The 17,658-nt window shown below is 44.6% G+C and overlaps 1 protein-coding gene across 4 annotated transcripts in view; it reads left to right on the plus strand.

The window, feature by feature from the left end:
* Positions 1-169: 169 nt before the first annotated feature.
* Positions 170-17,658, plus strand: part of tenm3 (teneurin transmembrane protein 3) — a 182,399-nt gene continuing 164,910 nt past the window's right edge. For all 4 annotated transcript variants that reach the window (XM_060046773.1, XM_060046774.1, XM_060046775.1 and 1 more), the window contains exons 1-4: positions 170-323; positions 482-602; positions 1,472-1,542; positions 7,130-7,420. In XM_060046773.1, the coding sequence (XP_059902756.1) occupies positions 209-323; positions 482-602; positions 1,472-1,542; positions 7,130-7,420 (598 nt within the window). In that variant the 5' untranslated portion in view covers positions 170-208. The remainder of the gene's footprint in view (positions 324-481; positions 603-1,471; positions 1,543-7,129; positions 7,421-17,658) is intronic.

The raw sequence follows: 17,658 nt of genomic DNA on the forward strand, positions 1-17,658 counted from the left end.
CCCGATATCCTCTCCCACCCTTTTTCTACCTCCCTCCCCTTCTCTACCTCCTTCCCCTTCTCTCCCTCCCTCCCCCTCTCTACCTCCCCCCCTTCCCCTCCCAGGTACGGTCTGCAGATCCTGAGTCTGCCTTCCCCCCCCCCCCCCCCCCCCCGGGTGAGCCGCCCTCACTTGCTCCGTTCCCCTGGGTGTGCAGCAGCATGCCTGCATGTTTGCTGGTATCCCGACCAGCACTCGCAACAGCAGCGCTATGGAAGTGAAAGAGAGACGTCCCTACTGCTCACTGACCAAGGGTCGCAAGGATAAAGAGAGACCCTACGCATGTATGCTCCTTCATTCTTCCCTCACGCTATAGCTGCCGCAGCAGTATCGTGTTAATCCCAGTGTATTGTTATATCTGGTGCATTGTGACCCCTGTATCAGGATGGTTAGCGATACTCACGCCCGTTGTGATGCATGTGTGGGTGTGCACGCGTGCTAGGCTCGTCTGGGGACAGCGGAGACTGCGGCGTAGGCTCCCAGGGGCCCCGGGTCCCCACGCAGAAGTCGTACTCGTCCAGTGAAACACTGAAGGCGTTTGACCAGCATCAGGATCAAACCAGGTGAGGGTCAGACTCAACCCTCTGTGGACACCTGTGGTCACAGAGGGGCCGTTGGGCCAATATGTCTGTATCGTAGACTCAGGACAGGTTTGACCGACTGCCAAATCACATGATTGAAGCTAATGGAAGGTGATTCACTGGGAGGCGTTCCAGGACATTAGACCTGATGGTGTCATTCATGTTTTCTTTCATGGATAAAACCACAAATCTGTCCACACAGTTTAATCATGTGCAGTTATGGTTTGGTAATCCGTGGACATGGTTTTGTAATCAGCGAATACCGTTTATAAACCGTTTGGATTATAAACCGCTCATGAACAGATTTCTAAGCGGAAGGTTCTCATTCGTTATCATCTGTATGATTCATGTTGTCATGCTTTGTGTTTCTACCATGCGGGGCGCTCTGTACATCTGAGCTCTGCACACTGTGTAGATGCTCCAGCCATACCAGCCTGGTACCCGCTGGTATCTAACCCAGCTCACATGAAAGCCATCGCTGAAATCACAGTCCAGCTCCTGTTAAACGGAGGTTATTTTTTACTTTCAAAGCATCTAACAAGGAGGACCATTATTCATAAGAGGAACTTTCTCGCTGAATGTCTATTATGGCTCACAAATAGCAGATCCCCAACTTTTGAGAACTTTTCTCTTGAAAGAGATGAATTAATGGCACTGACCTTTGAGTGTAGAATAGGCGACGGCTCGGAGGTGAGCAGGTAAAAAGAGGATGCCCCCATAATGGAGACTGTTTAGACTCCGTTTTACGGCTTGTACATTATGTTTGACTGGATCAACGCCATGTGCTCCCCACCAGCACTTATGTGCTGCTGTAACGCTTGACTATTGTCCCCGGCTGCTGCTGTTGCTAGGTTACTGTATGGAACGACCAGGGGACACAAGGACATGGTACACCGCGAGCAGGGCGACTTCAGCAGGCAAGGTGAGAGGGCACGCACACACACACACACACACACACGCACGCACACACACACACACGCACGCACACACACACACACACACACACACACACACACACACACACACACACACACACACACACACACACACACACACACACACACACACACCAAACACCCATAGACCACACTCACATAGCAGCAACACACACGCACACACACACACACACACACGCAGAATCGCACATGCACACGCACACACAGACCACACACACACACACACACACACACACACACACACACACACACACACACACACACACGCAGAATCGCACATGCACACGCACGCACAGACCAAACACACACACACACATACACACACACACACACACACACGTACGCAGAAACACACAACCACATGCAAACACATACACACAATCATAACAGCCATCACATTATCTTTCTTGCCAAACGGGTCCATTGAAAGGCTCCGTTGCTGTGCTCTCCTCATTTGTCTTCGTCTGCCACTACCACCCAGCGCCCTCCTGTCCTCGCCCCTCACCGCCTCCTTCCTTTTCATTCACTCTTCCCTCCCTGAACGTATCCTTCCCATCTCACCCTGCTACCTACCTGGAACAATGACTCCTCAGCTTTCACTTCCTTCATTGAGGAACCTCCCATGCCCATTGTCTCCCCCGTCCTCCCCGTCCTCCCCCTCTCCGATGTCCCCCTGCTCCTCTGGAAGGTAAACGAGCCGCTCCTGTAAGTGTCTCCTCACCTCTCCTCTGTCCGCCCACATCTCCCGGTCTCGTGTTCCTCTCCCTCTGTTGGCCCCTGCCTCAGTGTCTTCTGACTGTTATTAAGTATGTGAGACACTGGGAGGAAACTCCTTCCTCACCCTAGCTTGAACTTTTGTTTTGGGCACGCCCAAACGGAACTCAGGCGACACGCACGCAAGGTTTCAAACACACATACACACACACATACATGCATGCACATACACACACACAAACACACTCAGACTCACACATAAACAACCACATGCAAACACACACACACAAACATTCAAACACACACACAAATGCACAAACACACTAACAGACGCACACACACTGACACACTGACGCACATTCACACACACTGCTAATTGGACACTGCAACTTGGCCCCTTAACAGTTTGAAATTTTGTTAGCTAGTTAGTTAAAAAATATTCTGGCATATCGGTTGTTATTTATCTTCAAAATATACCGATAAGGTTGTGCCCTGGTTACACACAATCTATTGCAAACAAAGCAACACTGCGTTTTATGTTTGTTTTTATTAAAACGGTCACCAAGGCGACGCTTTCACCTGTCGGAATTTTATCTGTCATTAGATCACGAAGCAATTGTTTTCTTGTAATAATTATTTTCTATATCCCTGGATAATATTCCTTTAGGCACACTTCCTTTAGGCCTCTAACACAGTATTTGAAGACGTTCCCGAAATTCAGCCGTGGTGCATAATTACAGCCACTACGAGCCAGTCGCACATTGAGCTTTCCCCAAACGCGCCGTTTCGGTGTCTATAGCTTTAATGCAAATGAGGAGGAGAGAGGCGGGTCAAGGAGGAGGGTGGGGGTGTGGCCCTGAGCAGCTTGCGGCCATGGAACCATCCGCTGTTTACAGTGGATGTACGGAAATGGCGAGGCGCACACAGCCTTTGGCCGTGTTCTGTAAATATTCGGGAGTCCTGGAGCTCTATCTAAATATTATCATATTATACATAGATATCTATATCATATCATAGATATTATCATGGCCAAAAGCTGTGTGCGCCTCCAGAAGATATTATGGTTCTCAAACGACTGCGTCAGGTTCTCCGACGTCTCTGGTTCTTCCACATCCACATCAATCTGAAGTAGACTGAACGACGACATGGAGGAGAAAAGGATTTTTCCCGCGATTGTTTACCGCGATTTTCTCCCGCCGGAGCCTTGCCGCCTCGGCAGCGGGAAGCGGGCAGTGGGAAGCGGGGCTCAAACGGGAGACAATCTCGGGCAACAATCCCTTTCTCCTCCATGTCTTGGTTCATGTACTTTAGGGAGTAAAAGCCAAAGTTCCTTTCCCCCATACCTCCCCGCTGCCCGCTGCCCGCTGCCCGCTGCCCGCTGCCCGCTGCCCGCTGCCCGCTGCCCGCTGCCCGCTGCCGGGCGGTGGAGCCTCATGGCAGTGGGCGGGGGGCAGCAAGGCTCAACGATGGCTGAGATAACCCCCACTACAGTCTCGTTGTGGAAATACGAGAGAGTTCAAAGAACCAACGTGTTATGTGCAATAACATTTCATTTCCACAATGAGACTTGTAGTGGGGGTTATCTCAGCAATGGTTGAGAAGGTATTGGGGGAAAGGAACTTTGGCTTTGACTCCCTGAGGTACATGAACCAACAAAACGAATATAGCCTTGCTCAATCCGTGGTAAAGACCTGGTAAATAATGGTTATAATGATATAATAAAATAATTCTAAAACTTTGTTTTTAACTAAAAAAACGTGGTTTATGTACCAGAATCGTGGAGGCAAACACATAGAAGTGTTGCCCCTGCTGCTGATATCATTATAGATTAATCATACGTTAAATGTATTGTTCAAATGAAGCAAGGATTTGATGAATGTGGCAAATGAAGTGAATTCTATTGAGGTGGAATTAAAACAATGGAGAAAGTGTGCTAGATCACAAAGCCCATTCATTCTTCTTCTATTCCAATTAACGTAGCATCAATATTTTGGGAAGGAGGAAATTATAATTAGTCAATTATCTTATCGCTTTCATTTTACACTGTGGGCTCATTTAAAATTAATAAAATCCTTAATTGGACTGCAGTTCTCGTTATCTCTTGTTGCTTGGTTAATTAAGGGAAGCTTTCATATTTTTCTCTACTCTTTTTTTCTGATAATGGATCGAAGTAGTGGTGTGTGCTATAAGTTTGCAGACTTTGTCTCATTTAAATTTCAAAGGCCTTTTGATTTATTTGAAAATATCCTAATTTAATTTTGATTAATAACCAGTTTTAACATATCCAATAACATACACATATCCATTTTGAAACATCAAAATGTTTAATGTCAGCAAAAAAATATTTTTAATAGGAATTATATTGATTTGTTGGAGGGACCACATGATGTGATCAATGTTGTGGTTTAGTAGATTTCATCATTACTTGCTCTTAAGTGAGGGCTAAACACTCAATGTGATTCTGAAATCAACATCACTTTGAACCTGAATCATTTACGGGGATTTAGAATGTATTTATTTATTTATTTGTAGATATCCAGATGAAATTTATCCTATTATTTATTATTTTAATGCTTTCAGAAATATCATTGCTATCTAAAATAGCAATATCCACGTATACATGCACATATATATGTATACATATTGACGCACACATATATATATATATAAATTAACACACATTTATAAACATATTAACACACATCTATGTATTTTATATATATGATTCATATATATTTATATATATGTGTATATATATTCATTATATTATTGTATCATTATCTTCTGAAGGATACTCGATACGCACAGAGTACATGGCTAATAGATATCTTGATATTTCGATTAAAGATTGTAAAGCTCACACATAGAAATTATAAAGCAACTCAATTATGTATTCCACATGAACTCCTACAGGTATTACAGTGCATCAATATCCATCTGGGCATCCTCTTTAACACCCAAAGATCAAATTGTTTGTCGGCAGGTTTTTTTATTTTATTTTTTGAGCTTTGGCAGATTCCATTTGGCTGGATGGCTGGTAACGATTTATCGTACTGCCTGCTCATAAACAAGCCCAAATGTTATTTAAAGCCCTTTCATCATCAATCCCGTACAGCTCCTATTGTGGAAGACAAGAGAAAACACGGAGGGCCTAATCCCAATTCATTACACTTGAGGTAGACTGGGCGAAGCCGAGAAGCATTTGGAACAATTGACAGTTACAGCAGGCTCGGCCCCCGTTACCATGCGGTTACCATGGGCGACAGAGCCTCCGCTTGGAATGTTTTCACTGATGTCATGGTGAGTGGATGAGCATCATCCCGCGTTAGAGTGTGACATGCGCCGCCTGAGTCAGGAGTCCCGTCCTCCTCAGCGCGTCCCTCTGTAGAATACCCCCAGATAGATGATCCCCATTTATTTTATTAGTAGAGAGACCATGACGAGGTGTGTACGATTTGTTTCAGTGATAGGTAACGGATTCATTCAATGGCATCATTATTTTAAAATTTACATCGGCATTTAAATAGAACGTTTCTGCACATTGTGCATTCATTATACCCTCAATACACTCAAATAGATCTCATAATAAATACAAAATGTATTTATTTGTTTATTTACCTTAGGGAGTCCAAGGAGTTGCTTGGGAGAGGCAGTCAGGCCTTGGCTCGCTGCGGTGTCCAGTAATGGGAAAGATATTTGATTATTCAGGTTGTGCTTACCCAGCCATGTCATTTTCCGTCAAGTTGAAGGACACTGGCACAATCCCACCATTGTAACAGCACTTGTGTTATTAGATTTTCACCTTTTACCATTATCAGACCAATGGTGAGCCTGGGCAGCTTCAGACCTTTAATCACATCATTTGCTAATGCAAATATGGAGAAGGTGTGGCGCGAAATACAGAGTTAAGCTAATGTGCCTCTCCGCCTCGCCACGGTCAAATGGGCATGATGCAGGTATATTTATTACATCCAAAAGTGTTTTTGGAGTGTAAATAAATGTGTGTTATTTATATTAACATCGGGGCTCCTTTTTGCATATGTGTAGCCATATGCAGGCTGCACTGTTACTCCCAGCCAGCCAAAGGTGTGATGTGAAGGAATAATAAAATGGTTTCATTAAAGAAGCGTTATTGAGAGAAAAATTCCATTATTGTTGAATAATACCAATAAACCAAGGACTTTACTATTCACACTTTCCGTGCTATTGAGTGTGGATTTATGAATGTGTGTTTGTGTGTTTGTGTGTGTTCATGAGCATCCCTCTCTTCAAAGAGAGCGGGACCGCACACATCTGTGAGTCACCCTTCAGAACAAATTCCACCTGCGAACCAGAACAAGCATATATACATTTTCTCTCTCTCTCTCTCTCTCTCTCTCTCTCTCTCTCTCTCTCTCTCTCTCTCTCTCTCTCTCTCTCTCTCTCTCTCTCTCTCCCTCTATCCTCTGTGACCCGCTGGGATAAAACACTCACTATATATAGGCTTACATACACGCCCTATGCATCGGGCTGTGTTGGTTTTCATGTGTGTATGAGTGGGGGAAGGGGGGCTGTGTGTGTGTATGTGTGTTTGTGTGTGTGGGCGTATGTGTGTGTGAGAATGTGTGTTCAGGCAATATTGTGTGTGGTCTCTTGAGATGTTCCTGCTGAAGACAGTAAACCTCACGTGTTACCACAGTGCATAATGTTGATGTGAGTGTCTTGGCCATGGCTATCATACACCCCCCCCACAGTGGGTCTTAACAGGCCCAGATTAGAGTGACTGTTATCATTAAGATTCAAACAAAACGACCCAGCAGCAAAGGTGGCTGACGCCGTCTCCCCCCTCCCGCCCCTCAGGTCAGAACTTCGGCCTGCGTCAGCTGGGCATCTGCGAGCCGGCGGCACGCCGCGGACTGGCCTTCTGCTCCGAGATGGGCCTGCCCCACCGCGGCTACTCCGTGGGCACGGCCGGCGAGCTGGACGGCGACCGGCAGGCCGTGATGTCCCCCGAGCACGCCATGCGGCTCTGGGGCCGCGGGGCCCCGGTGGGGAAGACCCCCGGACGCAACTCCTGCCTCTCCAGCCGCTCCAACTCGGCGCTAACGCTCACCGACACAGAGCACGAGAACAAGTCGGACAGCGACAACGGTAAGGCTCTCTCGAGGGGACACTCGCTATATATACCTCTGTACACACACACACACAGTATGAGTCACTCACGGCCTCCTGCCCACGTCAGACGGCACCAGCTCACTAGGACGTCATCCTCTCTGGCCTTATGCATTGGGTCATTGTTGTTAAATCTGTGGTTTCCGCAAGCAGCGTCTCCTGGGTGCGTCAGCAGACTGCCTTTCGACTCCGGGCATAATGCCTAATCTCTCAAAGCTTTCTCCCACCTTAACGTCTTACATCTCATTCCAACGACGATCGAAAAATAATACTTCTAGAGCTGCCTGGAGCCATGAAGCACGCTAATAGACATGCTCCTCTAAGCCTTCACCTGCGCTCCACAAAGGGGGGGGGGGGGGGGGGGGGAGGGGGGGAGAGTGGGAGGGAGCAGTTCTCCTGAGCACACAACATCGGGGTGGCCTTACAGGACACCTCAGACTCCCGGACAGTTGGATGTGGTTGAAAGCGGTTTATTGTAGTTCGATGCCATCTCATACAGAGCAGGTTTGTCCTTGCTTCCCGAGTTCTCCTGGTGTGTGCGGTGATGGCTGGTTTAACCTGCGGCCGTTGATTGCTCAATGTGTGCAGCCCCACCCAGCCCCAGAGTCCAATCCATCGGTCTTGGGCCTGGTGAGGCTGCTTAAACCAGATATCAACCACATACTCTGCACAAAAATGAGATTATTTGTAATCTACAATGTTGTGGTGTCTTCGGATACATGCAGAACCTTCACTGTTGCACTCCCATCATTGTCACAGTGATACAGCAAGAATAGTTAACTACCAATGCACCCCGTTGGCATTAGCACATCCCCACTAATTCACGGGATTAAGAACAATAAGGTTGTTCTGCGGTCCGACCCACCCTCCAGCCGCCACCCTCCACACGCCTCACTCTGCGGGTTAGGATGGATTGGTTTCTGGATGCTTTACAATTCCCCACTGTTGAATCGGCCATGTTTGCTAAATTGAATAGTGCTATCCAAGGGAAAGAAATCAACAAAGTAATTGTGTGCATGCAGAGAGGGAAGACCCCGGGTCCTCCAAACACACGGAAACAAGGTCAGAATAAATGGACTGATTCTCTTTCAAATTTCCCAGGAACAAACGCCTGGAGGGGGATAAATTATTTGCCATCTTGCACAAATTTGGCCAATGCCATAACCTGGTGTCCTGGGTAAGACTACTACACTCATCCCCACCTGCCTGTGTGAGAGCCCCTCTTACTGTCCCCTTTCACCAGCTGAACGGTGACAGGGGGTAACCCTCTGTCTCTAATGAGCACAATGCAGCCCCTCAGACCAGGAATACAGCGCTCCAGAACAGAGCACTGAGCAAAGCTTCATTCTGATGACCTCTTGTTATATCTAAATGACCCTGCGTCATCTTGAACATCAATCTAAATAAATTAAAAAAGTAAGCTTAAAATATACGAGAATTTATCGATAAACTTCTTATCAACCTCACACAGAATCTTGCGTCTTTACACACATTTCCCTTCACACCCTGAAAACGAAAGAGGACTTTCAACAATTTATTACCACTTTCATTATCCGATAGGATTCAGTCAGTGAAAATTAACTTTTTTTTCTATTTGTTTCGATCGAGCAAAATCGTTGTTTTCTAACCTGACAAAGGTGTTTCTTTGTTTATTTGTGCCGGTTAAACCCCAAGATTTAAGAAGTGGCTTGGCTTCTCCAGCGTTCGCCTTGCTCTTCCAAATGTTATAATTTAATACTGGGCAGCCAATACTGATAAATTATCAGTTTGGATGAATGCCCCTATGACAAGAAAATGTGTATTAGAGGCCCGATTGTGTCATTTGTTGTTCTTTCCTGCCTCAATGTTCTCCTCCCTACCTATAAACCCCCTTCAAATACTCATCCCTCTGTTGGACTCTGTAACACTTGATGATAAAATCTCTCAAATAGAAACTACAACAAATATGTGCTACCATGAGTGTGATTCAGTTGAAGGTTTTCCATAGACTAGAAGCAGGCTTGCTGAAATACCTCCTGACCTAGTTCATCAGTCTAGCAGCTGTGAGGAGTCTGCATCAACAGCTAACCTTTCAAATACATCCAGGCTTGTCCCTTGTTAAGAGACTTGTGGTCTTCTGTTTAAATGTTAAAGCGAGCTCTCGACATTGAGTCCAAACCAGCCCACCCCTCACCATGTTGGCCCCAGAGGATAGAGATGTTGCAGCTTCTGTAACTCTTAGCGAGACGAAGAACACTTCTGCTGTGGAGAACCACCAGGCTCTACAGCTCTTATCTCTGCATTTCTTAAATAGGTTTTGTGTGTCTAAGGTATTTCCATTAAAATTGCATCGAAATCAGCTAACAAGTATTTTATTTATAGCTTTTAATTAAAGATTTTATTAAAGGATACATATTATGTTTTTTTCCCAACAATTAAACATAGTATTTGAGTTCCAGAAAACATGTTTTTGAAGCTATTTGTTGGAAATAGCTTTTAGGAAATAAAATCTTGCCTACCGCTATTCCCCTCTGTTTCAGTCCCTTCAGAATGCGCTGTTTCCGGTGTCTGGAGCTTTAATGCAAATGAGCTGCTGCCCATTGACCAATGAGCTGTCAGACTGAACCACAGCATGGAGGAGAAGGGATTGTTGCTGTTTGCGGACTCCTGGAGCTCTATATCTATATAATATAAATATAATATAATACCGTATTGGTCCGAATATAAGACGACCCTGATTATAAGACGACCCCCCGTTTTTCAACACAAACATTAAGAAAAAAGATTTGCAGACCAGATTTGCAGAACAAAGAACAGTGAATTAAACACTTGTTATATTAATGACAATAATAATAATGCCAGTAAAGGCCACGGCACTTTCAAGGCAAAATATGTACAGTATGATTCAAAATTAATATCAAGCAATAATCAAGCAACATTGGGAACATTTTTAAATAACATAGAAAAATACAGGCAACTTTATTTATGTAGCACTTTTCATACACAAGGCAGACTCAAAGTGCTTCACATATAAACATTGTCATACAATAAAATAAAATAATAGATATTTAGCTGAAAGCTAAAGCAAACATAAAATAGAAAAAGGCATTTTAGTATTAAAATAGATTTAACTAAATTTTAGTTTAATTTAACTAAACTTAACTAAAATTCGCCAAACTTCTCCTCCGATCTCTCTCTATCGCTCACACACGTCCTCTGCCCCGCTGTGTTTGCTCTCTCTGTCATCGCTCCCCAGCTGCTCCGCTTCCACCGGCTCCGCCCAAAGCGCGTTTTCTCTGACGTACTATTCAAAAACTCTCCGGTCAACCTCACTGAAACGGCCACTTTGAGGACCACGGTAGGATTTGCGCTGACTGTTGACGTCTTTGAGACGTTATTTTGGTGCTCGCCATCTTCTTACGTTACTCTCCGTGACCCCAAACTTCTTGGCAGCTTGGCAGTTGTTACTTGACTCTGCCTTATTGACGACCATTATTTTAAAATTGGCATCATAGCTCCTCCGCTGTTGTTGATTGACCTGACCCACTTTTGAGCCACTTGTCTCTAATGGTCAGCCTGTCTTTAAACACCGGTAACGGTCTGCTTGTTAAGGATGCTGGACTACTTCTTCCCGGAACCAATTTCTGGCGCAACCTGCAGCCGCGAATGTGTATTGACATTTAAAGGGAGAGGCGAAGAAGAGAAACTGCGCTCTGAATACTAGGCCCCGAATATAAGACGACCCAACTTTTTCAGACCTATTTCGAGGGGAAAAAAGGCTGTCTTATATTCTGACCAATACGGTAATAATATTATATATGGGTTTTGTATAATATTATATCTAATATCACGGCCAAAACCTATGTGCGCCTTGGATGATATTATGAATCATTAAGACTTCGTCTGACGTCTCTGGTACTTCCACAACAAGTAAAGACTCGTAGTGGGGGTTATCTCGGCCATGGTTGAGAAGAATTGGGGGAAAGGAACTTTGGCCTTGACTCTCTGAAGTACATGAAACGCGACATGGAGGATAAAGGGATGGCACTCCGGGAGCTGAGCTGCCGGACTGCAGCCGAATCTGCGGTGAGGCCGTCCGGCCGCCGCCAATGCTTCGGCGGCAGTCCGGCAGCTCCGGCAGGGGGAGCTCTGCGGCAGTCCGGTAGAGAAAGGGATTGTAGCCTACTCCCGGAGCTGAGCTGCCGCCGAGTTCCCCCCGCCGGAGCTGCACGTCCGCTGGTCCACAAAATCGTATCTATGCTCTGATTGGAGGGGACTGGGGAAGTGGGAGGTAATATTCAACTGTGGCCCCTTCCTACATAGGATGGGGCGCCGAAACTGACTCGCTCGTTTGGCAACTGTAGGCGGGGTACTTTCAGAATATCTCACTCAAAAATCATGCTCAGACTTTTTTCAAAGTTTGTATGCGTGTGGGAGCACCAAAGACCCAAAACAACAACCCAAATCTTAATCCTTATAATATGTCCCCTGTAATCTGTTACCACCTGAATTAAACATAATGCCTTTTTGCCTATTCAAACATGCACACATACACACACACACAAACACACACACACATCCACACACACACACACACACACACACACACACACACACGCACACACGTGCGCACACACAGACGTGCGCACACACACACACACACACGCACGCACGTACGCACGCACGCATACACACACACACACACACACACACACACACACACACACACACACACACACACACACACACACACACACACACACACACACACACACACACACACACACACACTCTGACTGACAGTTTATTCCTTTTAAATTGCTCCCTTGCTAAACTCTAAATTGCAGTGTACTTAATAAAAAATATATGTATAGGTCTACATAAAACTATTTAAATATATTACTCTTTCTTTTTTCTTTTTTTTTTATTATACAGGAAAGTATTAGAAGTAACCAAGTTACAATATAAAACGGGCCAGTCTCATTAAAATAGCTGATTTCCAGCAGGTTCCTGTTCTGCAGCACATATAACATATGCATATGTTCTGCACTCAAATATGCATAGGCTATGGAATAGACGGATCTATGAACATATGTTGTGTCAACATGAGTAGTGTCAGATGACCGAGCGCATGTCACGATGATGTGCGTTGTGGGGGGGAGCAGTTGGAGGAGCAGGGGGCGACAGTACACACAGGAACACCCCCGCTAATGAATATAATTAATGGCCACAATTTAGCTGAGCTGTCATTAGTGTGTGTGTCTGTTTGTGTGTGTGTGTGTGTGTGTGTGTGTGTGTGTGTGTGTGTGTGTGTGTGTGTGTGTGTGTGTGTGTGTGTGTGTGTGTGCTTGTGTGATTGTGTGTTTTTATTATCCTCTGGAAAGCTTTCCCTAACAGGTGCAAATCTCATTCTTAATAAAGAACTATTTTATTCAACATGCACACACACACTCCTTACAACTGTATTCTCCTTAAGGGAGAGACACATACACGCACACACAGTGTGTTTTCATTAAGATTGTAAGAGTAATTAAGGCTGGAATAAAGTGCTGAGTATTTGTATTTTCCATATTAAGTTTGATCATGTTTTTATTAAATGGCATTATGATGTTGATGTTAAAACTCGGGGGTATTCCTTTCCTGCTTCTGAAAGTGAGTAGTCGTCAGCTTTTGTAGGGTAATTGACTCCTTAAATAGCAGGTGTGTTTGTTTGTATGGTTCTGCATTTGTCCGTCACACAGAGTGACATGTTGTGTGTTTGTGCCTTTTCCTTTGTGCTTGTGTCTGCATTTGTCCGTTTAGGTTTGTCTTTGTATTTTGACATGTTAATAATTGGACATTTGTTTTGAACAAACAGTGTCTGCCATCTCAATCTCTGTATATTATACAGGTCATATACACACTAAGAAAAGGAAAAATATGTTTGCTCCTTGTTTCCTCCTGGTGGGTGGGGCTGGGACCCTCTGGCCCGCTCCTTGACACATGCTTTACTGTTGTGATTGACTTTTAAAACCAACACTCACAGTGGCCTTTGCCTGATCTCTTGGGCTATTTAGAGGAGCTTCCCCAGGAGAATCATAAGCACACGCACACTTGCACAGACACGCAATCGCAACACACACACACACACACACACACACACACACATACACACACACACACACACACACACACACACTCACACATAGTCATACACACTCACACACACACACACACATGCACACACACACACACAACCACGCACAAATACACACGCACAAACACACACGCACACACATGCACACACTTGGACACGCACACACACACAAACACACACACACCCACACACACACACAAACACACACACACACACACACACACACACACACACACACACACACACAAACACTTGCACACACACACACACACACACACACACAATTAAAGACACACACAGACACACACAGATCACAGATCGTGTAAAGCGAGCTTGGGGGTTCTCTCAACTGCTTTGGTTGCAGAATGAGTTTCAGTGAGTGAGAGAGAGAGAGATGGAAAAAGAGATGGATTCATTTATTTATTTATTATTTATTATTATTTATATATATATAAATAAATTCATGAAAGAGGATAAGTAAGTACATCAGAGACAAAGGTAAGGAAAGGGAGATGCAAGAGCATAAATATAAATAGCAATAGAATAAGGTGATGACCCTGAGAGGGGCTCCAGGATCAAACAATGCGCCCCCCCATCCTCCAAGCCCCGGCCTTCATTTGTTCTCCTGGGACGTAACGTGAGACGGGGGATGTCTGGCCCGCTCCCTGGTGAGCATAAACACAGACACGCACACACTCAAACTGCTGGTGTCTGTACCCAAGGGTGCCCAGCTGTCGCGCTGCCCGTCACCGGACACCGGTGACCTCAGCCCGGAGAGGGATAGAGTGTCTAAGAAAAGCAAGATGCAGGGGGAGACGTAGATCAATGATGCGGTGATTATAAGCGTCCATGCACTGGATCTCCCTGACCCCACTACCTGTCACAAGGAAACACTATTTCAACTCCTTCTCATTTTTATAGGATCCATAAAAATAAAGTATAAAGTCCTGATAATTTATAGTTGGTTGAGTTAACTGTAAAACACGAAACAGGAGCCGCTGAGAATAGGAAGCCTGTTCAAATGTATGTGCAGATATAAATTAGTTTCACTACATATAGTATCTATCTGTCTATTGTTTTGAGTAATAGGATTTAGTCGTTACACCACCTACCCCCCTCCACACACGCACACTCACACACAAACACACACACACTAACACACACACACACGGCCACACACACACGCACACAAACACATACATAGACAAACACACACAGCACTGCACACTGTGCACACAACACTGCGCACACATACACACATACACACACACACAGACACATACAGAAAAACAAACACACATACAATCGCGCACACATACATACACACACACACACACACACACACAGACAAACACATCCAAACTGACGAACACGTACACACATTAAACACACAAACACACACAAACACGCATGTGTACACACACACACACACATGCACACACACACGCACACACAAACATACTTAGACAGACAAACACACACACCACAGCATACGAGCACACAACACACACCACCGCAGACAGACACACACACACACACACACTAAACACACACACTATCCGCCCTTTTCCTAACGGGATTAACAGAGCGGAGGGGGATAATATTATGGAGGGTGACATGAGGGGAATGTTTGATAGATGCATGTGCTGTATCATCCATTTGTTTAAGCTGAATTACTTTATATTAACACACAGCTTAATCCATTTGTCATCACTAATCTGTTTAAGACAAGCCATTTCTAAGGCTCAACACTCCTACATGCTCACAACGTCAAACTCTGCCATGCGCACACACAGGCCGTGGTGGTGGGGGGGAGCTGAGCCATAGGGTGTACCGCGCTCCACTTGTTCATACAAACCACAGGCAGTTTGCCGCAGGAGAAAGTTAAAAGGCGAGGGAAGTTCTGTACCTTCCTCCCACACAGTGACTTCATTCCAGGTCAGAGTTAGTTCTTCAAAGAACCAGGCTGCTATTAGTGTGTCTGTCTGACTATAATGTCTGTGCTTGTGTCACTATGCATTCATAAAGACCACACAGCCTTGTGTGTGTGTGTGTGTGTGTGTGTGTGTGTGTGTGTGTGTGTGTGTGCGTGTGCGTGTCTGTTTGTATGTGTGTGTGTGTGTGTGCGTTCATCATCCTTTTTGTCTTTGCTGTGTCTTGTATGCAGCTGTTACGGCCTGTTGTTAATTTGTTTCTTTTTTGTGCATTCCGTACACAAATCACAGCGTGTTCAACTTACACTGCATGGTCTTTGTTGAAGGCCAATACAAAAACAAAAATCGATCAAATAGGTAATGGGTCGTACTCAAAGGCGTAGTCGAGAGGGATCAAATGCGTTGAGACAAACTGAAGCGAGCAGACAGCATGCTTTGTAGATGAGCCACATCTCAGACAACATGTAGACAATAATAGAATGATAATTTATACTTTTCTCATTATACTTGATGATGACAAGTAGGAGATCATTTCAGAGATTGAAACACAGACTCCAGAGAGAAGGCATTTCATGCATAAAACGTGTATACTCAGCTACATACATGTATACAGGCACACGCCTATCAAGGTGTGTGCTTAATTACTGGCCTCCCAATAAATATGCATATTTGCTTAATAATCAAGTTATGCAATTATTTCTGTGCAAAATTGTGTGTTGTTGGCCTCTGTCTAATTATCCAAGACCTAACTAATCTTTATTTAACAACCAAGATTGTGCACATTCCATATGGCCTCAGCCATCCAGGAACGCTGATACCCCCAGGTCTATTTCACACCCCAGCCCCTCTGCACCGCACGCGCGTGTGTATGTGTGTGTGTGTGTGTGTTTGTGTATGTGTGTGTGTGTGTGTGTGTGTGTGTGCGTGTGTGCGTGCGCGCGTGCGTGTGTGTGTAATAATCCATTTTAACAGCAAGCACACTGATCCTAACGTTACACCTGGTAAAACAGGGCTGACAAAACACATTTTTACACACTCACACACATTTGTTGTCAAATCACTTTTCGCATTTTTGCGTTCCCACTCGTCGCTCAAAAGGAGAGGGGGCAGACTTTGTATTCGGTACCTCCATAAACGATGCCATGTGTGTGCATGTTCTTTGATCACGTCAGGACCCGTCCAACCTTGAAACATACAAAAAAGATGTGGATGTTTTGCATATTTATTTTAGATCCAGTTTACCCTGTTGCTACAGGGGTATATACTCAAATATCACTGATTTCAACAATGATTTTCTTCAATCTACTACTGGTCCTGCTTCTTGCTGACACACCAAGGCGTTGGTAAAACGTTTTCTATAATCATTGAAAACATATTTTTCGGGAAACAAAAGCCCCCAGCATTCAAAATGCCGACCCCCTTAGTGTATTGTTTTTGGTGTCTGTGTTCCACGTTTGTGCTCACCCCTCCGCCACTTCTAATAAGACATCATAGGGTTGAAAATATTGCAATAACAGAAACGATGAATGCAATAAAGCCTTTCCTTACTGTTCTTCTTTAACTATGCATGCTTATCATAGGAGGTATGAATTTTTCAGGGTGCACGCCGGCCCAGGAATGATAGCTCACTCAGTGCCCAGATAGCTAGCAGACAGCCCGGCCACCCCCAGCCACCATGGGACCCCCCCTTTCTTCTGCAAATCTGCACCTCCGCAAGATTCCTCTTGTTTACAATTGTAGATATGTATTTAAATATTGATATTATAGGACTTTTAAAGCATATACCAGGTGTGTGTGTGTGTGTGTGTGTGTGTGTGTGTGTGTGTGTGTGTGTGTGTGTGTGTGTGTGTGTGTGTGTGTGTGTGTGTGTGTGTGTGTGTGTGTGTGTGTGTGTGCGTGTCTCTCCCTTATATTTTTCCTCAGGGGTGTGTAGAAAATGAAATAAAACTGCCCACTATTTCAATGTGAATGCTGGCAATTTATGGCCTAGCCATTCAAGCATATTAATTATTGTACTCTAACAAATCGGGATTTCAAGCAATAAGGACAGCGTTGATGATTGGAGGTTTTTCAGTTAAATGTAAGTTGTAATTACAATCTTTTCAATTCATAATAGAACCAATTAATCAAAAAAAAATAAAAAATAAAACATTTCAGTAAAATGCGTT

The sequence above is a fragment of the Gadus macrocephalus genome, chromosome 3 (assembly GCF_031168955.1).
Source record: "Gadus macrocephalus chromosome 3, ASM3116895v1".
NCBI classification, from domain to species: Eukaryota; Metazoa; Chordata; class Actinopteri; order Gadiformes; family Gadidae; genus Gadus; species Gadus macrocephalus.